General features: G+C 41.2%; 1 protein-coding gene across 1 annotated transcript in view; it reads right to left on the bottom strand.

Annotated features, from left to right (window-relative positions):
* SAMD12 (sterile alpha motif domain containing 12) overlaps positions 1-24,325 on the bottom strand; it is a 410,401-nt gene that overhangs the window by 217,382 nt on the left and 168,694 nt on the right. The window contains exon 3 of the mRNA XM_007451677.1: positions 3,758-3,887. Coding sequence (XP_007451739.1) covers positions 3,758-3,887 — 130 coding nt within the window. The remainder of the gene's footprint in view (positions 1-3,757; positions 3,888-24,325) is intronic.

The raw sequence follows: 24,325 nt of genomic DNA, 5'->3' as shown, positions 1-24,325 counted from the left end.
TCCCTACACACATCACTGACTATTTTATTTATTGCTGTATTCCCCAAACCTGGTACAGGGTAGATGCTCCATAAATACTTGCTAAACAGATGTCTACTATGTATCAGGCATAAAGCTAAACCCTTCACATGCATCATCCCCTTTAACCTTTCCAACAACGCTTTAAGATAAATATTATTCTCAGATCACTGACTTGAAACTAGCTTGTGTGATGTCGCACAGTTATTACTTGTCAGAGGTCGAGGGGTGGAGAACAGGGGCGGGGTGGGAGGAGGGGGATTTGCCTCAGGTCTGTAATCAGAAAGCCCATCTTTTTTTCTTCCTGATTCTTCTTTCCATTCAATGTCTTTTTTATTTATCGTCATGGTCCCACGTGCAATTAAGGGATTGTTTATATGTTCCAGAGATATAACATGCTTCCCTGATGAGCATGATATTGGAGACCCTTGCTTTAAGACACATAAATGAACAGCAGTACTCAGGAGAATCTAAGCATAAATAAGAGACATATGGTCATCTTTATTGCGGCCTTGCAGATAAGCACAGGACACTTACCAGCCCAGATCCCAACCCCCATCCTTAGGTGCTCATTATAATTTTCAGGATGATAAAGATGGATGAATTCATCAGTGTTTACGTGTGTGGTTTGTTTTCGTAGAAAGTGCAGCAGCACTTAGGAAAACAGCAGCAGCTAACATTCACCGCCTGCTTACTGTGACTGTGAACTACTTTCACAGCAACACTCTGAGGCGGGTACTATTATCACCTCCTCTTTACAGGTAAAGAAAGCAGGAGTACACCAAGTCACCTTCACAGAATCACAGAGCTAAGCTGCAAGTCTGGGCTTTGACCTGGCACTTGTAACCCCCGCCCGGCCCTCACTCTGAGACACTCTACTGTCTGCATCGGCTGCTGAGGCTCTCTGCCATCACGTCTTGATTTTTCACAATCCTCTTTGCCCAGTTTATCAGGGCCTACAAGGGTACTAGGATTCCTGCAGCCGCCAGCATCACAGGGCTGGTAACTGCAGGCTGGCTTCAGTCCCGAAAGCTATCCTCAGGCCACTTGGCACCTGTGATCATTTGGGTAGTTTACATTCACCCTTGGAGAGGGACAGGAGACAAAAGTGGTCTTCTGAGGCCTTGAATAGGTGAAGGTCAGAAAGATGTGTGTGTCCAGTGTTAATCTGAAATCATTCTCTCCTAAGTCCTCAAATAATCCCCTGCTTTCTTTTCTTGCCAGAAAACAGGCTGCCCTCAGAATCAAGTAACGGTATGATTTTAGACACCTCCAGATGAGTTTCGACATGAAGAACAGCACAGTGCTAGTGGGTAGAAGGTGTCGATAAATGATTAACTTAGTGGTTTGTTTATATGATTTCATTTAATCTTCACAACGACTCTCTGAGGCAGGTATTGTTATTATTACCATCTCCACTTTGGAGATGAAGAAGTGAGGGTGGATAACCCGTCTAGGTTAAGCAGCTTGTCCGAGATCTCAGGAAGGTTGCGATTTACCAACACCAGAGGTGTTTGTGGAGACCAAGTATGCCGCCAAAAGCAATATGACAGCTGTTTGCAACACAAGGCCACTTGGCAGAAAGCCTTCGGAAGTGGTACCATTTACTCCATAAGCATTGAAGCATGAGACCTTTATTTCTGAGGGGGGTGTAATGCTCATCCTTTTCAAACCTTTATAAACGCTTACCCTTCCCTCAAGGGTATCACAGAATTCCCACCCCTAACAAAAGACAACACTACTTTCTAATAAGATCATGAAAAAGGTTTTGCCATTACTATCACACAAGCATTAAGAAACAGACATTATCTGATGAAGGTTCCCATAATCAGCCAAATGGTTACTAACTGGTTGATAAATTTTAGGGGTGGGATAACTGCCCCTGTATGGGATTTTCTTATATCCTTAAGGGAGGGATTAAGAAAAAGAATCTAGACACTTGGAATCTAAGTTAAGTTCTGACACTGCCTTCAGGATTTCAGGAATTTCATCCAAATGGGCCATTACCTCCAGTTCGGAGGAGAAAAGAAGTACATTAAGGACCATTTCTAGGCTTAAGTTCGGAGGATTTCACTCTCTGTTAACTCACTTTGAGCTACACCTGTGTGTTCCTTACATATTTAAACATTACTAACTTGGTCATCAGGAATCTCTGATAATGTAGCTCAGCGTTATTTAGAGACTTCCCCGGTGGTGAAGTGGTTAAGAATCCGCCTGCCAGTGCATGGGACACGGGTTCGATCTCTGGTCCAGGAAGATCCCACATGCCGTGGAGCAGTTAAGTCCATGCACCACAACTACTGAGCCTGCGCTCTAGAGCCCACGAGCCACAACTACTGAGCCCACGTGCCACAACGACTGAAGCCCGTGCGCCTAAAGCCGGAGCTCTGCAACAAGAGAAACCACCGCAGTGAGAAGCCCGTGCATCACAACTAAGAGTAGCCCCCGCTCGATGCAACTGGAGAAGGCCTGTGTGCAGCAATGAAGACCCAATGCAACCAAATAAATAAATAAAAGTAAAAATTTTAAAAATGTTATTTAATATTAGAAGCCTTTTTTTCCAAGTCAAGTTTTCTGTGCAATTTGAATATGTGAAACAGACACACCCATCTCAACCCAAAGCATGTCCCTCTGGCAGCTTCTAGTGCAACCAAGGGCTCCACGGAACGCACTTTGAAAACCACCCATCTAGTCCTGCTCTAAGGAGGTACGATCTGCCCCAGAGTTTGAAGCTACAGGGTAAGAACTGAACTGCAAAAATAAATGCTTTCTGCTTGACGTGACCCTTTTCAAGGTGACGGGAGTGAATATAGAGAGGTTAGCATTTCTGAAGCTGCAAAGTATGAGTTTGGAAAGGGCTTGGCATCAGGTGTGCTGAGCTCCTTGACAGCAAGTCCCTTTCCCACTAGAGGGTCAGTTTTCGCTTAGAAAAAAGAAGAATCTGGACTGGAATCAGATCTTCTCAACACTTTTTCCCACCTTGAAGCACAGTTTTGTTGCACAGAGCATGTTCCTCCATCCTATCTTTCATTATAGGGTTTGCAGAAGAGGAGGTTGGGAGGAATGGTACCCACGATCAAGCAGCATCTCAGGGCAGGTGGGCAGGCGAGGTCTGCAAAAGACCCCTTTACTCTGATGGGCTCCCACCGTGGACCTATCCGCTCCCTCTTACCCACTCCATTCTCCAATTGAGAGACACGATCCTACAGGCTTTTACAGTTCATTATGCTGTCATATTTCCTGCTGCCAAGCGCTTCTCAACTTCCACATATAATACTCGAAGCCCCTTGATTTAAAGGGAGTCTTAATTTGTGCTTTGAGGGTATTCATCTCAGGGTAGTATTATTATATTCAGTCCAGAATTTTCCTATTTAGAACCCTTTTCCTCTTAAAACATCTACCTACGGACCCTGTAACCAAATTAATTTGAAGGGTCTCCTCCCTTTCTTTACTCTAGGACTGCTGCACTCTTATTTTCTCTAGGATCCCCCAGCCTCTTACCCTGATTACCACATACTTTTATACTGGACATTCAAAATCCATGGTTCCCTATAATAACCACTTATGCTTGTTAAATAGCATGGTGTGCCCGGATCTGGAATTTATCGTTCCTTTTAAAGTAAACCCATGCCAGACAATTTCAGCAGGGAGATGCTTTTTCATTTTAAGGGTGTGGAAAAGGCCACTGAGATGGGAAGAGGGAGAGGGAGTGAAATATTTCGGATACTGCATACTTTACCCGTTATGTCATGCTGTTTGAATGACTCACTGTAGATCTGATACTGATTTGGACAATGTTTCTTCAGCCACTTGCAGACATCCTGCTGAGTCCACAGAGCCACTGGTTTTGACAGCTTCACCGTAGCCGACTATAAATACAGAAGGAAGAGAAGACCTGTTAATGCCACAGCCTCATGCCTAGAAAGGCACTGCTGTTAGAAGGCCTGTAGTGTGGCAAAGGCTACAGGCTGGATTCCCTGAAGATAAACGTCTGACTCTTGTCTTCGTCTGAGCCTCTGCAGACCTACTCCATTCCCCTGAAAGCCAGAAAGAAAAGGTCCAGGTGGAGAAGGCCATGAAAACTACACCTATTCTCAGATTTTCTCTACTGGGAGAAGAGCCCCCAGGAAGTACTGTTTTCTGATGACTCCTCTAACAGCAAGACAATTAGGTTGCTAAGCAACTGGCTAAATTTTAGGGGTGAAACAGCTGCCCCCAAGTGGCCTTTCTCTGTATCCCAAGAAAGTGTCCATTTCTCACTATCCTCTGATATCTCTAGGACCTAGGATAACTGGCCCCAGCAGGTGCTAATAATTCTTTTAGGAACGACTGTTATAGGATTTAGATACCTACAAACGAATAGCTCCTGAGAGCTCTGGATTTAGGGTGGCCCTGTAAAGTCTAGGAATTAGTTATGCACAGTAGGTAAGGAAAAAGTCAATTCCACCAGCACGTGGGGAATGATAATAAGATAATGTAGCTAGACTTCATGTAGAAGCCAACTAGCCGGAGTCAGTTATTGCTCCCTGGATCTTTCAGGGAGGCTTATGAAACAAAACGGAACACAGAGGTGCAAAGGACCCAGCCTTTGACCAATGGCAGGTTAGAAACACAGTCATTCATCAACAAGCATCAACTGTGCTTAGACGCTGGTCTGCCTCATAGATCCCAGGGACTTGGCTGAGGCTAAATGAAAGCTTAACTAGCTATAATCTTTATCATTCTGGATCAGTGTTTGCATTCTGGATCAGGATTTTAATACAAGTAGTTCTCTAAAGGATGTTGGACAGTACACAGACCTGGCCTTAAATATCACTGACCTCACTAGGGATCATTCTCTTTCACTTCTCTTTCAATCTCTCAGATTATGTGAAGGGGAGAGCCTTGATTTTGTATGAGTGTGATTTAACATCTTTCTAACACCTGCTAACATGATCTTTGACAAAGAGAGGGCTTCCTTCAGCCTTGGAACTGTCATTGGAAAGCAGAATTTTCATCTAGCATATAATAACTGCTGTGTTTTACTTTCTTTTATATTTAAGGTTACCTTTATTTTATGACAAATAAATTATGGCAAAAATAAATTCTATTTTCTGTAGTAATACCTAGATTGCTTTTAAAACAAATTTGAGTAAAATCTGGGTAATTATTTACAACTGCCAAGATACAGAAGCAACTTAAATGTCCATCAATAGATGAATCGATAAAGAAGATGTGGGGTGTGTGTGTGTGTGTGTGTGTGTGTGTGTGTGTGTGTGTGTGTGTATATATATATATATATATATAATGAAATACTACTCATCCATAAAAAAGAATGAAATTTTGCCATTTGCAGCAACATGGATAGACTTTGAGAGCGTTATGCTAAGTGAAATAAGTCAGAGAAAGACAAATACTATATGATATCACTTACATGTGGAATCTAAAAAATACAACAAACTAGTGACTATAACAACAAAGAAGCAGACTTGCAGATATACAGAACAGACTAGTGGTTGCCAGTGGGGAGACGGAAGAGGGGAGGGGCATGATAGGAGGAGGGGACTACGAGGTACAAACTAATAGGTATAAAATAAACAAAACCGGGAATATAGCCAATGTTTTATAATAACTATAAATGGAGTATAAGCTTTAAAAATCGTATCTCACTATATTGTACACCTGTAACTTACAATACTGTACATCAACTACACTTCAATAAAAAATGGGTCCATTTCAAGAAAAATTAAGGAAACAATAATGCAGATGGTAATAGTAAAAATAGTGGAAGTGAAATGCAGGTGATTCAAGTTTAGAAAACCATGTTCAGCATATATATGGAATTTAAGAAAAAAAATGTCATAAGAACCTAGGGGTAAGACAGGAATAAAGACACAGACCTACTAGAGAACGGACTTGAGGATATGGGGAGGGGGAAGGGTAAGCTGTGACAAAGCGAGAGAGCGGCATGGACATATATACACTACAAAAAGTAACGTAGATAGCTAGTGGGAAGCAGCTGCATAGCACAGGGAGATCAGCTCGGTGCTTTGTGACCACCTGGAGGGGTGGGATAGGGAGGGTGGGAGGGAGGGAGACTTAAGAGGGAAGAGATATGGGAACATATGTATAACTGATTCACTTTCTTATAAAGCAGAAACTAGCACACCATTGTAAAGCAATTATACCCCAATAAAGATGTTAAAAAAAAAAGAATTAGCAGCAATAATTTTATTAATAAAAATGAGAGCAATCACTTACAAAAAAAAAAGAAAACAGTGTTCAGGTGTTATTTTTTATTAGTATATTTTGAATTGTATGATTCTTTGGGCCATCACTTATAAAATAATTACAAATAAAACATCATCTTTTACTTTGTGCTGTGGTAATTTTTTTTTCCTTTCACTCTCAGGAGTGGCAGATTGTATTTTTCCAAAGATGATTTTATATATGCACATATACATACATACACACATACATATCTCCTTTTTACTGATTGTGACTTTCATTCCTCCACCGATATTTGGGGTTGATGTTGTCTCCGTCTGAATTTTGACAGGGTTCATGGAGGGCCTGGCCAATGAAGTACAGCAGAACTGATGCTATCTGTGACTGCTGAGGCTACATCAGAAAAGAGATAGAGCTTCTGCCTGGCTCACCCTCTCTGGCACTCACCTTCAGAACCTGGCCACTATATTGTGAGGAAGCTCTGACCACATGAAGAGACCAGGTAGAGGAGCTTTGGCCAATCCCCCAGCTTAAAGTCTCAGCTGACAGCTACCACCAACCCTATCAACTGTCAGACAAATGAGTAACCAAGCTTTAGATGATTCCAGCTACCAGGATTCAAATCTTCCAGCTCAGACTTCCAGACGCCATGATGCAGACACACACATAATCCACTAGCAACATGTATAGTTGTCTTCCACCATTAAGTGTTGGGGTAATTTGTTTTGCAACCCTAGTAACTGGAACAGTCAGTGAGGATACAATAGTTATGACTGTGCTCCCCGGAGTGCCTTGCACTTAACAAGATGCTCTACAGAGCCACAATGAACAAGCGACTGAATTAATGAAATGAAACCATTCTCACTTAGTCTGAGCTCACAGACCTGCCTTACTTTTAATCAGCAGCGAATTTCAAGTCTAGCCCTTGCTGCTCTACCCCGACTGTGTGCTGCTCACATGTCTCCTGATCAAACTTGTCCGTCTCTCCCTTCCACTCTGCATACTCTAGTCACAGACTGCCAGCCATCTTCCCTCTAATCACTGCATACAACCATATCAATTGCTTTCCTAATTTTGATGAGAAAGAAGGGCCTCTGGCATGGATGGTGCAAATGAGTGCATGTTTTGTTGTCGTTTAGCTTTTTCCCTTTTGCTAGTCATCACTTTTCCCTCGCATGATTAGGAAACCAGAGTTTCAGCTCTTTCAGCTAGGAATGCACTTCCCACCATGTTTCACAAGTCAGCACCTCTGAATCTGCCTCCTTCCTGCTCTAAAAATTTTCCTTCAGATTAGCTGAATGAGTTCTTAGCTGACACATCATTGCCCTGAAACCCCTTGCAAGTTTCTAGCATGTAAAGTTAATCACATCTTTTGAAAACTCCTATAAACCAGTCACAGAAGGCTGTAAATTAGGAAGGGAAAGGCAAGAAGACAAATTGCTTATACATCAATTTACCAAACTTCCTGGGAGGTCATTCTTTAACTTACTCATTTCCTAGGACATGGAGCACCCTCAGCTCCAAGACAAGTCTCATCAACTGGGGAGATTCAGGGGGAGATTAATCCAAACACACCAAGTCAACTCAGAATACATCCTCACCAGCTTACCATGTACGCTTGTGTTATAAATTTCCTTTGATTATAAATCCAGGTGTTCTGAGGCTAACAATCCAGGTGTTGCTTTGCTTTGCCTTCACAATATACTCTTACTCAGCAGTAATTTGGTGTTACATGCTTGGACAGCAATAAACACAAAGCTTCAGGTACAGATTTTTAAGACCACACGAACCTACGGGGATCTGCCTCCATGTAAACAGGCAAATACAGTGGGGAGGGATACAGATTCCTACCATTAATAAGCCCTGTTTGTCTCTTACTCAGATAGTGATACATGTATCAGCCCCATTTATCAGCTGATTCTTAGCTTTGGCTCTAATATGAACTTGTTATTAGTTTGCTACACATCAACTTTTTTTTTAATCTGAATAATTATTTTCTTAACATCTTTATTGCAGTATAATTGCTTTATAATGGCGTGTTAGTTTCTGCTGTATAACAAAGTGAATCAGCTATATGCATACATCTATCCCCATATCCCCTCCCTCTTGTGTCTCCCTCCCACCCTCCCTATCCCACCCCTCTAGGTGGTCACAAAGCACCGAGCTGATCTCCCTGTGCTATGAGGCTGCTTCCCACTAGCTATCTGTTTTACATTTGGTAGTGTACAGGGGCAGGACAGGAATAAAGACACAGACATAGAGAATGGACTTGAGGACACAGGGAGGGGGAAGGGTAAGCTGGGACCAAGTGAAGGAGTAGCATTGACCTATACACACTTTCTGTTTCACAAAGGCCTCACTTTATGCAAAAGACACATTACATTCCTGAGGGAAAAGCTGTTTGCAAATTACTTTTTTTTGCAAGTAATTCCTACTTTAATTTACCCTTATTCAGTACTTTCAGCTACATTTTACAGTAACTTCTGATTTGTATTTAACTGGAAAGAGTTCTCAAGTTTTAAGTTCTTTAAGGTAAACCTGAAGGATTTCTGCTAAGTAATAAAAAATGTTTTAAAGAAGTTTGATATTGAAAGAACATATCAATATTACAAAGTACTTTTAAAGTTAAATTTTATCTTGTAATTCAATTATCCCTTATTTGTTTTGCAATATAAATTCTCTTTAAAATTACCGTGTTTTGATTTATAAGAGAATGCTGAAATTTTAAGTCCCCAGTAGTTGTAGAAACTCTTAAGGAGCTAAGCTTACATGAAGCCCAGTGGGTTGATTGCGAAAAAATAGAGAAAGCAAAGACTGTTGTTTATTTCCACTGGCAGGACAAAGCAAGCTTTATGGCCAAATATCAGGAAGTGGTAAACATACTTGCAGCATCTCATTATAAGCAAGCATTTGCAAACTCTAAAAATGCTTCTTCCTTCTCTTACCATCTTGTAATGTTTTTTCTTTAGTTCTAGGTCTTTTTATTGGCTTCTATTGTGTCATCTTACTCAAGATTGGAAAAAGGAGGGAAGAGAGGGGAGAGGGGAGAGGAACACACACACACACAAACAATAACCCATTAATGTATATTTTAGCAGTGTGACGAAAGAAACGGAAGAGCAGCTTCAGGGCTAACAGCACATTTTGGCTTCTGTAAGCAGCTTGCTTGCTTGGGGCGGGAAGAACCGGGTTCCTGATTGGCTGATTCAAAATTAAACAGCTCCCTCCCGCCTTGGGGACTTCCCGCCCTGTGAAGGGTATAAAAGCCTCGCCCGACTGTTAGTCGGGGTCTCACTCACTTCTCTCCGAGTGGGACCCTGTCCGGACAGTTTGTGTAAGCTTCTATACTTGTATAAATCCTTTGCTAATCTTTCTGCTTGGGGTTGGTGATTCTCGGTTGTCCTTGGTTGGGACACGGGTCGCATTTACCGGGGAACTCGACTCCAGGCGTGTGGCTCCCGGACCGCAACAGCAGCTTTCATGCTCATTTACCAAAAAAAAGGGCCTCTAATTATCAAGAAGGATGGGCTAGTTCACAGAATACTTGGCATTTAAATTAAATAATTTTTAAGTACTAATAATGCCCTCTTCTGCGACCTGAACTCTTTCATGGGAAAACTGTGGTTAGACAAATTTTAAAAGGTATCTCTTCTATTGTATTCTATCCCCAGGGTAGTTTATAACATCCACCTGGTCATTTTCGGGTTCAAACCAAAATATCTTACGATGAATGACGCTCTTAAACCTCTTGTCTTCCCAAGAGAGGATATCTCACTGCTAGAAAGTTTCCAGGTAAAAGCTGAACACCTTTCCTCTTGGATGAAAGATTCATTTCATTCACATTTTCTAACTTTGACCACTGCTTTAATATCACCTGGATCACTTTATGCTTCCTAATTTGTGATGCTGATCTCTTCTGAGCAGTATGACACCACTAAGTAGCAGTAGTGGCTAAGCAACTTCAGTAATTTTTCCAAGTATACAGTGCGGCACTGATTAGTTTCTTCAACTGTTTTCCATATAGCAACTGTTTTAGATCTTTTACTTTCCAGTCTCCTCCACAGGGCATTGTAGCTTGTTAATATTTCCTTCAAAAGGCAGGGTCTTAAATATGATGAATGAAATGTGTCATTAAGCCTAAACCTTCATTACTACTGAGTCATATCATTGACTATACAGGACTTCGGGGAAAGTTCTAAAACTTTGCATCTTCTCTAAATGAATTTCTGTCAAGCTACAGCTCTCTTATCCTGAAGGTAGATTTTTGTGAACTTCAATTTTGCAGGTTTCAATTCATCATTTGAGATCCTTATTAAACAGGGTACTTGGTTATTCTCCCATATCTGCACCACCCATGTAAAGAAAAGGTCTCTGAGGTCCTCAATAACTTTAAAGACTGTAACAGGGTCCTGGGATTAAAAGTTTGAGAACCACTGTTTTAAGGCATCATCATGGTGGTGTCATTAAAGGAAAAAAAGACGTCTGGCTTGACATAATTGTTTCCCTTAATTTGTCCATATTGAATTTTTTGATGGCTTTTTTCCTTCCTAAATGCTCAGAATCACAGAAACTGAAAGTTTGAAGGAATCTAAATAGTCAGTATGTTCAACTTTAAACCCAAGGCAAGAGTCCAATCCACTTTAAGACGTCTATCAATAAAATGGTGACTAGTAAACCTGGGCCATGATGGATGTATCAAGGGTGTGTGTGTGTAAACAACTTTACTTGAATACATAAAGAGCAAATGTCAATCCCTTAACTGAAAATAATTACTACATTTTTCTTTTCTCTTTTTTTTGAAGCTGCACAAGATCTAAAGAAATCTAGATCTAGATCTGAGAAAATGATGATCTAGATTCAAGACCCTCCCTGAAAATTTACAGCATTAGAAAATGCATCCTGCGAAACACACCATTATTCCATTGCTATCAGCGTTAGTAGTTTAAAATGGTCCTTTGTGTCAAAGCCAAAGTCAGACTTCCATCATCTTTCTCACTGATTTTTGAGTCCTACTTCTGAAGCAATTCAAGACAAATCTCACTACCCACTGCACTGATTTCCAGTCCACACATCACATTGGTGCTGTCCGTGGGATCACGTCTTTTAATTGTCTCTCTCTGTTGCCTCCCCAGAGTAAAGAATCAAATATACAACTGATCACTTCACAGTTCCATCTGCAAACCTAGGAAATTTTCTAATTCAACTTGTCCAAAAATGAGCTCCTGTTCTTCCTCTCAAAACTGCCTTCTAGGGCTTCCCTGGTGGCGCAGTGGTTGAGAGTCCGCCTGCCGATGCAGGGGACACGGGTTCGTGCCCCGGTCCGAGAAGATCCCACATGCCGCGGAGCGGCTGGGCCCGTGAGCCATGGCCGCTGAGCCTGCGCGTCCGGAGCCTGTGCTCTGCAACGGGAGAGGCCACAACAGTGAGAGGCCCGCGTACAGCAAAAAAAAAAAAAAAAAATTTAATACAGCCTTAAGCAATCTGAGCACGTAGTATCTTTGATGCCACCTTTACTACTACTCTTTCCTTAATACATGTGCTCCCACTATACCAGCCTTCTTGCTGTTGCTCACAGATGCCAACTATACCCACTCCTTGTTTTGCCTGAAATGGTCTTCTCCCAGATACCCACACAGCTAATTCCCTCACTTCCTTCCAGCCTTTGTTCAAATACTACCTTTTCAATAAGTCCTATCTTAATCTCCCTAATTAAAAATGCAACATTCCTCCCTCCCGCTTCCAACACTCATTAATTACCCTGTTCCACTGCTTCCTTCTCCATGGTAAGTATCAGGCTAACACACTACAGAGCTAACTTATTTTGTCTTTTGTTTATTATCTGTTTCTTTCCACTGGCTTGCAACCTCCTCAAGGGCAAGGATCTTTTTTATTTCACGAAGAATCCCACACTTTAGAACAATGCCTGGCACATAGCAACAATAATTTGCTGAAGGAATGAAACAACGGTCTGTCCATCATATATCACGGCTCCTATAACCTTGAGTGTCAGAAAACTGGTTCAAGTCCCAGCTGTGCTTTTGACATTCACAGGTTGGGAGTAAAACAGGCTTTCCTCCAATTAGATTTCTCTCATATTGAGCCAAAAATGCAGAGACTTTCCAACACTATAATTCTTAGCAAGATAGCTCACATCTCTGATCCTCACTTTTTTTCATTTTTGAATGACATGAAGAGTGATACAATGAAAGAACTTGGCATTTGGAATCATGCAGACCTGGACTGAAGGCTGGCTCTGGAATTCACTAGCACTGTGACCTTGGGAAGGTCACTAAACCTTTCTAAACATGCTCCTCAATATGCTGGAAATAATTCCTAGCTTGTCCTTGGTGGAAGGATTAGAAGTAGTTTATCTAAATGCTTAAAAGTGGCTGCCACATATGATGTGCTCAGGAGAGTTATCATCACAGCCCTTGAATGGCATCAGGACACTCTCTTGCTGGATTCCCAAGCCTGATTTGGGGAAGCAATAGTGCAGTGAACACAGACGGTCCTCGGAGTCCAGCTGACTTGAGCTGAGTTACAGGCATTGTGAGATGGTGGTAGGTGTGCTGAGCTAAGACCAGAAGAAAAATAGCTGATAGGAAAGGAGAAGGATGAAAAGGCACTAGTGGAAAAGGTAGGAGCAGGGAGAGAGTGAGAACATGGAGGAAGAGGAAAGAAAAGAAGATGGAGAAACAAAGATGCCAAATTAGGAGACACAAGGCAATGGTCCTCCTTATTCAGGCCGGTTCTGCTGCAACTACACAAATGTCACCTCATGTCTTCCAACAATAGGCAGTGCCAGTGGTTTTTCTCGGACTTGGAGTCAGCTCTTTCTTGTCTCCAGGGACAGCCAGGCACAAAGTGTCCTAATTCCACACCAAAGATATGGCCCAGATCCCCCAGGCAACTGACTATTTATAAAGGTGCACATCTAGATGTGTGGACTCTACCACTTAGAAGCTGTGAAGCAGATACTTGCATGGAATGCTGGTTAGGATCTGCTGCATCCCAAATGTGCGCTACTTGGTATCAGGGTTTCTAACAATAAAACCTCATGGAGGGAATAAACAGACATGCGCAGGCAGTCAAGAGGAAACAAGATGCCTCTGGCATCCCAGATGGTTCTGGTTACCAAGGCCTGCCTTTCTTATCAGCCCAGATTGTTGCACCTGTCAAGTGGAGCACAAAGGGAGAGGATCACACTGTACTGTGTGCCTGCTCATGGTACAGTGGGAAAACCCATCACTCATCCACCCAGATAAGCACACCCTACAGTGGAGATGCTATGCCTGCGAGGTGCCAAGGCGCATGTACACTCCGAGCACGTATTCCTGGGTGAATGCTGAATGAACAAAAGCAAAACTGAAAGCAAATAGGAACCAGAAAATTGGTTGTTGGGTCATCATTTCATATGTTTACAAAAATTCCTTTGGAACAACAATGTGGTAGATTGATAACAAAAATGTCCTCAGTGCAAAAAAAAAAAAAAAAAAAAAAAAGACCCTTTGCAATATGACCTGAGGTCCTTATGTCACAAGGTAGCATCTATTTCTCCATCTCCTGAGTCTAGGGGAGGGAGAGAAAGAAGCTTGTGGCTTGCTTTGATCAAAAGAACAAGGCAGATGTAAACACTGCTATATTTAAAAAGGATAACCAACAAGGGCCTACTGTAGAGCACAGGGAACTCTGCTCAGTATTACGTGGCAGCCTGGATGGGAGGGGAGTCTGGACACATGTATACCTATGGCTGAGTCGCTTTGCTGTGCACCTGAAACTATCACAACATTGTTAATCGGATATACTCCAATATAAAATAAAAACTGAAAAAAAAAAAATAACAAGGCAGAGGTGATGATGGACCAGGTCCAGAGGCCCTCTGTGCTTGGACATTCTTCTTGCTCCTCTGAAATTGCTAGAACAGGCCTGGTGAAGTTGGAGCAAATCAGGCTTCGGAATGTGGCAGAGGAGGATTAATGCCATTCTAGACATAATATTAGGTACATTTTTGTAACAGCATATGGGAAGGATTGTTTTAAGTACTTTAGATAAATTGTCTTTAATCTTCCCAACAATCTACAATCCTCCCAACAATCTACAAAGTAGTTATTACTTTCAGTTTATAGAGAAACAGGCTTAGAGGGGTAAAGTAACTCATCCAAGGTCACACTGCTAGTGAACTCAAACTCCATGCTTACTCCATGCTATCACTCTGGCCTGATGGACACAGGGGAAAAATGTGGATCATGATATCACTTTGGCTTGATGGATGTAGGGAAAAAAAGATGTGACTTATCTTACTGAGGTTCTCAGTGCTAGACTTCTGTGACTGAATCAATGAAGATAAATCTGATCAAAAACAACCCTGCCTTTGTCATAAGCTGGGTATGCCAAGCTTAGATCTGGCATCAGCCCCAGTCATAAGACCTCTAGTCCAGGGCTCTTTCCATTCTCCTTATTATGGAAGGAGGCACATATTTTGCACTGTACAGTGGGGCAATGCTCATCTCTGCCTCTCAACTACATGACCAATAAAATGTGAATAAAAACATCTCTCCCCATCTTACAAAGTTGTTGTGAAGATCAAATGAAATAATCAAAAGGCTGAGTGTTCACTTTGGATAATTTTACAGAAAAAGAGAGGGCCGACGGGTCTTAGGGAAGTTGAGGGTACCATGCTATTGGCACTCAGGAGAAAACAAAAGCACTAAGAAAATGCTGCTGCAACTGTATTTAGCAGGAACAGGATGGGGACTTGGGATTGGAGAGCCTAAAAACTCTAGAATCTGTTAGGGTAGGGGCCAGTCTATGTAAAGCTTCTAATACTAGTGTTAATTGGCTTTAAAATTCAAGCCTACATAAAGGACAGCCATTCTACAGGTCCATGACTTCTCAGTGGCAAAATAATTTGTCTGTATGTTCAACTGAGCCACGTGACAACTTAATTCAATGGGGGCTGCTATGGACTAAGTGTTTGTGTCCCCCAAAATACCATCCCCCAAAATACCTATGCTAGGGCCTAACCCTCAATGTTACTATATTTGGAGGCAGAGATTTTATGGAAGTAATTAAGGTTAAATGAGGTCATAAAGTGGGGTCCTGATCCCATAGGATTACTGTCCTTGTAGAACAAGAGACAACAGAGAGCTCTTTGTATCTCTCTCCACAGGATGTGGACACAGCAAGAAGGTGGCTGGCTGTCTCCAAGCCAGGAAGAGAGCGTTCACCAGAATCTGCATGCTGGGACCCCGATCTGGAACTTCCAGCCCCCAGAACTGTGACAAAATAAATTTCTGTTATTTGAGCTACACAGTTTGATGGTGTTTTGTTATGGCAGTCCAAGCTAATAGAGGGGCAAACTTTAGTTCAGATAAACGGTTCAGGTGGACAAAATAGTGTGACAATCGAAGATTGACAGAGCTTTGAAAATCTTACTATTTACATGTAATAGGGAAGGGAATAAAATGGAGGTAAGATGCATTATACGATAAAAGCAAAAACATTTCCTTATATATTTACATATTCTTTTAAAAAACTTATTCATACAACTAAAGAAAATTTTACCAGGATTTATCTCACTAACACAATTACTTTCATCTTTATAAACTATTCTTCCAGAATCCATGTCCCTGCATGTGTTTTTAAGGCCACATTTCCCTCTGAACAAAAAATTATGCACCTTTACCTGCTTTACCAATTTAGGTCATTTTTATACTTTAGTCATACTATCTATTTGTAACCTGCTTGTTGCTATCAAGGAAAGCATGCGCATGTTTTTTTAAAAAGTTATACAAAAGAGCTTATAGTGAAAAATACAAGTTCCATCTCTTCTCACTGGAAACTATTATTTCTTCAAAGTTGAACACATACACAGTCTAACTCAAATACCTCCCTTCTCCAACCCCAGTTGCAATTTCCAGGGCCAACCTCTTAATGGTTCCTCTTTCAGTCTCTTTAATTCATCAAACTGAGAGAATTACCTGTACTCCCCGATGAGAAAGATGAGGAATTAGCACACATAATGCTACCTTTCTCCTTCATTTTCCTTGGTTTGTTCTTTGTATTATTAACTTTATCTCTTAATTAGTTATCTTTGTAGCCTTAATATACCTAAATATAGGTTTTCCCAAATAAGCTCCTTTTAATTTCTTTCTATGGCTGTTAATTTCCTTCTTCTTACATTTTCAACTCTTGTTCATCTCCTTCCAAGTCCCACCTTTGTCATCTATAGTATTATTTTTATACTGTCATGCTTAACAGTGCATATTTTGCCCTACAACCTCTATTTGATCTGCTATATTATGACTGCAAATTGATTCAAAGTTAAAAAAAACAGTAACCAGCATTTACCTTATTATGACTGTAAGTACTGTTCAAATGTCGAGCCAGTCTGGTATGAATTATTTTCTCTTGTATCATATTCTCAGCAGGCCAATGTCACATCTGCTGAAAATCTCAAAGAAGTTTCCCAACATGGAAACCAAACAGACTTTCTTCTCTTATGTGCCAGAAGTTGCTTAAGCTCATTGCACAATTTAGTATGCTGTTCCTGCATACCATGTGTATTTTCATCAACATTGGGGTCAACAAACTATGGTCTCTTGGACAAAATCCAGCCCACTACCTATTTCTGTGTAGTCCACAATCTAATTAATCATGGTTTGTATATATAAATGGTTGAAAAAACCCCCCAAAGAACAGTACTATGTTACGATGGGTAAAAGTTACGTAAAACTCAAACTTCAGTATTCATGAAGTTATACTGGAACATGGCTACGCCCATCTGCCTTCGTGCTACAAAGCCGGAGAGAATGATTTTGACAGAGACCGAATGGCTTGCAAAGCTGAGAATATTTACTACCTGGTTCTTCATAAAAAAGTTTGCCAACCCTTGTTATAAACAGTGAGAGATTTTTCTTCAATGTCATCTGCCCAATCATCTACTAAATTTAAAACTTGTTTCAAAATTTGCATTTTAATTCCAACGGGCTGCCTTATTCTCTAATGTGTTCTTTTTTCGAAGCTTCCAGGACTTTTTTTGGTGGTATGCGGGCCTCTCACTGCTGTGGCCTCTCCCGCCGCGGAGCACAGGCCCCGGACGCGCAGGCCCAGCGGCCATGGCCCATGGGCCCAGCCACTCCGCGCCACGTGGTATCCTCCCGGACCGGGGCATGAACCCGCGTCCCCTGCACGGGCAGGCAGATTCTCAACCACTGCGCCACCAGGGAAACCCTCAGGACATTCTTTTTAAAAAACATCTTTACTGGAGTATAATTGCTTTACAATGTTGTCTTACTATCTGCTGTATAACAAAGTAAATCAGCTATATGTATACATATATCCCCATATCCCCCCCTCTCTTGCATCTCCTTCCCACCCTCCCTATCCCACCCCTCTAGGTGGTCACAAAGCACCGAGCTGATCTCCCTGTGCTATGTAGCTGCTTCCCGCTAGCTGTCTATTTTACATTTGGTAATGTACATATGTCAATCCTACTCTCTCACTTCGTCCCAGCTTACACATCCCCCGCCCTGTGTCCTCAAGTCCATTCTCTACATCTGCGTCTTTATTCCTGTGTTGCCCCTAGGCTCATCAGAACCATTTTTTTTTTTAGATTCCATATATATGTGTTAGCATATGGTATTTCTTTTTCTCTTTCTAACTTCACTCTGTAGGACAGAATCTAGGTCCATCCACCTCACTAAAAATAGCACAATTTCATTTCTTTTTATGGCTGAGGAATATTCCATTGTAAATAGGTGCCATATCTTCTTTATCCATTCATCTCTCAATGGACACTTAGGTTGCTTCTATATATGGGCTATTGTAAATAGAGCTGCAATGAACGCTGTGGTACATGACTCTTTTTGAATTATGATTTTCTCAGGGTACATGCCCAGTAGTGGGATTGCTGGGTCATATGGTAGTTCTATTCTTAGTTTTTTAAGGAATCTCCATACTGTTCTCCATAGTATCTGTATCATTTTACATTCCCACCAACAGTGCAAGAGGGTTCCCTTTTCTCCACACCCTCCCCAGCATTTATTGTTTGCAGATTTTTGATGATGGCTGTTCTGACTGGTGTGAGGTGATACCTCATTGTAGTTTTGATTTGCATTTCTCTAATGATTAGTGATGTTGAGCATCCTTTCACGTGTTTGTTGGCAATCTGTATATGTTCTTTGGAGAAATGTCTATTTAGGTCTTCTGCCCATTTTTGGATTGGGTTGTTTGTTTTTTTTTGATATTGAGCTGCATGTGCTGCTTGTAAATTTTGGAGATTAATCTTTTGTCAGTTGCTTCATTTGCAAATATTTTCTCCCACTCTGAGGGCTGTCTATTCATCTTCCTTATGGTTTGCTTTGCTGAGCAAAAGCTTTTAAGCTTCATTAGGTCCCATTTGTTTATTTTTGTTTTTATTTCCATTTCTCTAGAGGGTGGGTCAAAAAGGATCTTGCTGTGATTTATGTCATAGAGTGTTCTGCCTATGTTTTCCTCTAAGAGTTTGATAGTGTCTGGCCTTACATTTAGGTCTTTAATCCATTTTGTGTTTATTTTTGTGTATGGTGTTAGGGAGTGTTCTAATTTCATTCTTTTACATCCAGTTTTCCAAGCACCACTTATTGAAGAGGCTGTCTTTTCTCCACTGTATATTCTTGCCCCCTTTATCAAAGATGAGGTGGCCATATGTACATGGGTTTATCTCTGGGCTTTCTATCCTGTTCCATTGATCTATCTTTCTGTTTTTGTGCCAGTACCATACTGTTTTGATTACTGTAGCTTTGTAATATAGTCTGAAGTCAGGGAACCTGATTCCTCCAGCTCCATTTTTCTTTCTCAAGATTGCTTTGGCTATTCGGGGTCTTTTGTGTTTCCATATAAATTGTGAAATTTTTTGCTCTAGTTCTGTGAAAAATGCCATTGGTAGCTTGATAGGGATTGCATTGAATCTGTAGATTGCTTTGTGTAGTATAGTCATTTTCACAATGTTGATTCTTTCAATCCAAGAAAATGGTATATCTCTCCATTTGTTTGTATCATCTTTAATTTTTTTCATCAGTGTCTTATAGTTTTCTGCATACAGGTATTTTGTCTCCTTAGGTAGGTTTATTCCTAGGTATTTTATTGTTTTTGTTTCAATGGTAAATGGGAGTGTTTCCTTAATTTTCGAATTTTTCATCATTAGTGTACAGGAATGCAAGAGATTTCTGTGCATTAATTTTGTATCCTGCTACTTTACCAAATTCATTGATTAGGTCTAATAGTTTTCTGGTAGCATCTTTAGGATTCTCTGTGTATAGTATCATGTCATCTGCAAACAGCAACAGCTTTACTTCTTCTTTTCCGATTTGGATTCTGTTTATTTCTTTTCCTTCTCTGACTGCTTGCCTAAAACTTCCAAAACTATGTAGAATAATAGTGGTGAGAGTGAACATCCTTGTCTTGTGCTTGATTTTAGAGGAGATGGTTTCAGTTTTTCACCATTGAGAACGATGCTGGCTGTGGGTTTGTCATATATGGCCTTATCATGTTGAGGTAAGTTCCCTCTATGCCTACTTTCTGGAGGGGTTGTATCATAAATGGGTGTTGAATTTTGTCGAAAGCTTTTCTGCACCTATTGAGATCAAATGGTTTTCCTCCTTCAGTTGGTTTATATGGTGTATCACATATATTGATTTGCACATATTGAAGAATCCTTGCATTCCTGGGATAAAACCCACTTGATCACGGTGTATGATCCTTTCAATGTGCTGTTGGATTCCGTTTGCTAGTATTTTGTTGAGGATTTCTGCATCTATGTTCATCAGTGATATTGGACTCTTGTTTTCTTCCTTTGTGACATCTTTGTCTGGTTTTGGTATCAGGGTGATGGTTGCCTCATAGAAAGAGTTTGGGAGTGTTCCTCCCTCTGCTATATTTTGGAAGAGTTTGAGAAGGATGGGTGTTAGCTCTTCTCTAAATGTTTGCTAGAATTCGCCTGTGAAGCCATCTGGTCCTGGGCTTTTGTTTGTTGGAAGATTTTTAATCACCATTTCAATTTCAGTGCTTCTGACTGGCCTGTTTATATTTTCTATTTCTTCCCGGTTCAGTCTTGGAAGGTTGTGCTTTTCTAAGAATTCCTCCATTTCTTCCAGGTGGCCATTTTACTGGCATATAGGTGCTTGTAGTCATCTCTCATCATCCTTTGTATTTCTGCAGTGTCAGTTGTTATTTCTTTTTCATTTCTAATTGTGTTAATTAGAGTCTTCTCCCTTTTTGTCTTGATGAGTCTGGCTAATGGTTTATCAATTTTGTTTATCTTCTCAAAGAACCAGCTTTTAGTTTTATTGACCTTTGCTATTGTTTCCTTCATGTCTTTTTCATTTATTTCTGATCTGACCTTTATGATTTCTTTCCTTTGGTTAACTTTGGGTTTTTGTTGTTGTTGTTGTTGTTGTTCTTCTTCTTTTCTAATTGCTTTAGGTGTAAAGTTAGGTTGTTTATTTGAGATATTTCTTGTTTCTTGAGGTAGGATTGTATTGCTATAAACTTTCCTCTTAGAACTGCTTTTGCTGCACACCATAGGTTTTGAATAACTGTGTTTCCATTGTCATTTGTTTCTAGGTATTTTTTGATTTCCTCTTTGATTTCTTCAGTGATCTCTTTTTTTTCCCTGTAATTGATATCTAGTCTCATAGCATTGTGGTCAGAAGAGATACTTGATACAATTTCAATTTTCTTAAATTTACCAAGGCTTGATTTGTGACCCAAGATATGATCTATCATGAAAAATGTTCCATGAGCACTTGAGAAGAAAGTGTATTCTGTTGCTTTTGGATGGAATGTCCTAAAAATATCAATTAAATCCATCTTGTTTAATGTGTCATTTAAAGCTTGTGTTTCCTTATTTCTTTTCATTTTGCATGATCTGTCCATTGGTGAAAGTGGGGTGTTAAAGTATCCTACTATGATTGTGTTACTGTCATTTCCCCTTTTATGGCTGTTAGCATTTGCCTATGTATTGAGGTGCTCCTATGTTGGGTGCATAAATATTTACAATTCTTATATCTTCTTGGATTGATCCCTTGATCATTATGTAGTGTCCTTCTCTGTCTCTTGTAACAGTCTTTATTTTAAAGTCTATTTTGTCTGATGTGAGAATTGCTGCTCCAGCGTTTTTTTGGTTGCTGTTGCGGTACACGGGCCTCTCACTGTTGTGGCCTCACCTGTTGTGGAGCACAGTTTCCGGACGTGCAGCCTCAGCGGCCATGGCTCACAGGCCCAGCCACTCCGCGGCATGTGGGATCCTCCCAGACCGGGTCACGAACGCATGTCCCCTGCATCGGCAGGCGGACTCTCAACCACTGCGCCACCAGGGAAGCCCCAGCTTTCTTCTGATTTCCACTGGCATGGAATACCTTTCTCATCCCCTCACATACATTCTGTATGAGTCCCTAGCTCTGAAGTGGGTCTCTTATAGAAAGCATATATACGGGTCTTGTTTTTGTATCCATTCAGCCAGTCTATGTCTTCTGGTTGGAACATTTAATCCATTTACATTTAAGGTAATTATCAATATGTATGTCCCTATTACCATTTTCTTAATTGTTCTGCTTTGTTTTTGTAGGTCTTTTCCTTCTCTTGTGTTTTCTGCCTAGAGAAGTTCTTTTAGCATTTGTTGTAAAGCTGGTTTGGTGGTGCTGAATTCTCTTAGCTTTTCCTTGTCTGTAAAGGTTTTAATTTCTCCATCGAATCTGAATGAGATCCTGCTGGGTACAGTAATCTTGGTTGTAGCTTTTTCCCTTTCATCCCTTTAAATATGTCCTGCCACACCCTTCTGGGTTGCAGAGTTTCTGCTGAAAGATCAGCTGTTAACCTTATGGGGATTCCCTTGTATGCTATTTGTTGCTTTTCCCTTGCTGCTTTTTTTTTTTTTTTTTTTTGCTGTACGCAGGCCTCTCACTGTTGTGGCCTCTCCCGTTGCGGAGCACAGGCTCCGGACGCGCAGGCTCAGCGGCCATGGCTCACGGGCCCAGCCACTCCGTGGCATGTGGGATCTTCCCGGACCAGGGCATAAACCCATGTCCCCTGCATCGGCAGGCGGACTCTCAACCACTGCGCCAGCAGGGAAGCCCCCTTGCTGCTTTTAATATTTTTTCTTTGTAATTTTTGATAGTTTGATTAGTATGTGTCTTGGCATGTTTCTCCTTGGATTTAGCCTGTATGGGACTCTCTGTGCTTCCTGGACTTGAGTGACTATTTCTTTACCCATGTTAGGGAAGTTTTCAACTACAATCTCTTCAAATATTTTCTCAGACCCTTTCTTTTTCTCTTCTTCTGGGACCCCTATAATTTGACTGTTGGTGCATTTAATGTTGTCCCAGAAGTCTCTGGGACTGTCCTCAATTGTTTTCATTCTTTATTCTGCTCTGTGGTAGTTATTTCCACTATTTTACCTTCCAGGTCACTTACCCATTCTTCTGCCTCAGTTATTCTGCTATTGATCCCATCTAGAGAACTTTTAATCTCATTTATTGTGTTGTTCATCATTGTTTGTTTTCTCTTTAGTTCTTCTAGGTCCTTGTTAAATGTTTCTTGTATTTTCCCCATTCTATTTCTAAGATTTTGGATCATCTTTACTATCGTTACTCTGAATCCGTTTTCAGGTAGACTGCCTATTTCCTCTTCATTTGTTTGGTCTGGTGGGTTTTTACCTTGCTCCTTCATCTGCTGTGTATTTCTCTGTCTTCTCATTTTGCTTAACTTACTGTGTTTGGCGGTCTCCTTTTCGCAGGCTGCAGGTTCGTAGTTCCCGTTTTTTTTGGTGTCTCCCCCAGTGGGTAAGGTTGGTTCAGTGCGTTGTGTAGGCTTCCTAGTGGAGAGGACTGATGCCTGTGTTCTGGTGGGTGGGGCTGGATCTTGTCTTTCTGGTGGGCAGGTCTGCATCTGTTGTCTGTGAACTTAGTATGATTTTAGGCAGCCTCTCTGCTAATGGGTGGGGTTGTGTTCTTGTCTTGGTAGTTGTTTGGAATGGGGTGTGCAGCACTGGAGCTTGCTGGACGTTGGGTAGAGCTGGGTCTTAGTGCTGTGATGGAGATGTATAGGAGAGCTCTCACCAACTGATGTTATATGGGGCCAGGAGGTCTCTTGTAGTCCAATGTCCTCAACTTGGCTCTCCCACCTCAGAGGCTCAGGCTTGATACTAGGCTGGAGCACCAAGACCCTGTCAGCCACATGGCTGTTCTGGCATCATTGGTCCCGGTCCTGCCCCTGCCCCTGCTCAGCCTCTGGGCCTGTGCCCGGTCCCGCAACACCGGGCCACGTGCCCCTGGGAACAGGCACCGCACAGTGACTCCTGAGTGGGGAAGTGGAGGGGGGATGAGCCATCGAGGAGGATGGGGTTTGCTTGATAGGTGGTGCAAGCCAAACTCCTTGTGAACAAGTCTGGGACCAGAGGCCTCTGGCCTCCGCCACACCCCGGTCAGGACTTTTTAAAAAAATGAATGCATTTTTATAGGGATGCAATATGTTTTTGAATATCTTTGAAGACACTAAAAGAATTTTTTAAAAGGAGGTTTTTATTATTCAAAAGTTCCTTTGTACATATTTGACTTTATCTGTAGATTTCCTGCAAATATCTGGTTTATATCTTTATCTCTTAATTAATAAAAAAAATGAGGCAATGGAGACCAGGCAGGGATTTCTGTGCATTTGCACTGGGCTTGATGCCTGTGTAGTCTATTACTCAAAATGCTCCCCAAATGCCAAAATGAAGATGACCTCACTCTGAGTGCTAATACCCACAAAATATGCTCCAATTCATCCTAGACACATAAAAAATTAACTTTTAAGAGACAGACTATTTTTTTGCTTGAGGCATAAACATCTGGCCATTGGGCTTTCTTTCTGCAAGCAGGAGTGGGCAAGGAAAAGACTGATGGAAACTGCTTTACTGATTCCCCCTTTTATGTCCTGTTTTTCACTCCTGTCCCCCAGTCTAGAACCTCTTTGAGATTTTACAGTGAAACTCATTGGCCTCTCTTCTCCTTTCCTTTCTCATTGTTATTGCCATCTAATGTTTATATTCCCATACTATTATCTCTAAATGGTATTCAGCAGG

This window comes from Lipotes vexillifer, unplaced genomic scaffold, assembly GCF_000442215.2.
Source record: "Lipotes vexillifer unplaced genomic scaffold, Lipotes_vexillifer_v1.1 scaffold440, whole genome shotgun sequence".
NCBI classification, from domain to species: Eukaryota; Metazoa; Chordata; class Mammalia; order Artiodactyla; family Lipotidae; genus Lipotes; species Lipotes vexillifer.
This window is presented reverse-complemented; position numbering and strand designations above follow the sequence as displayed.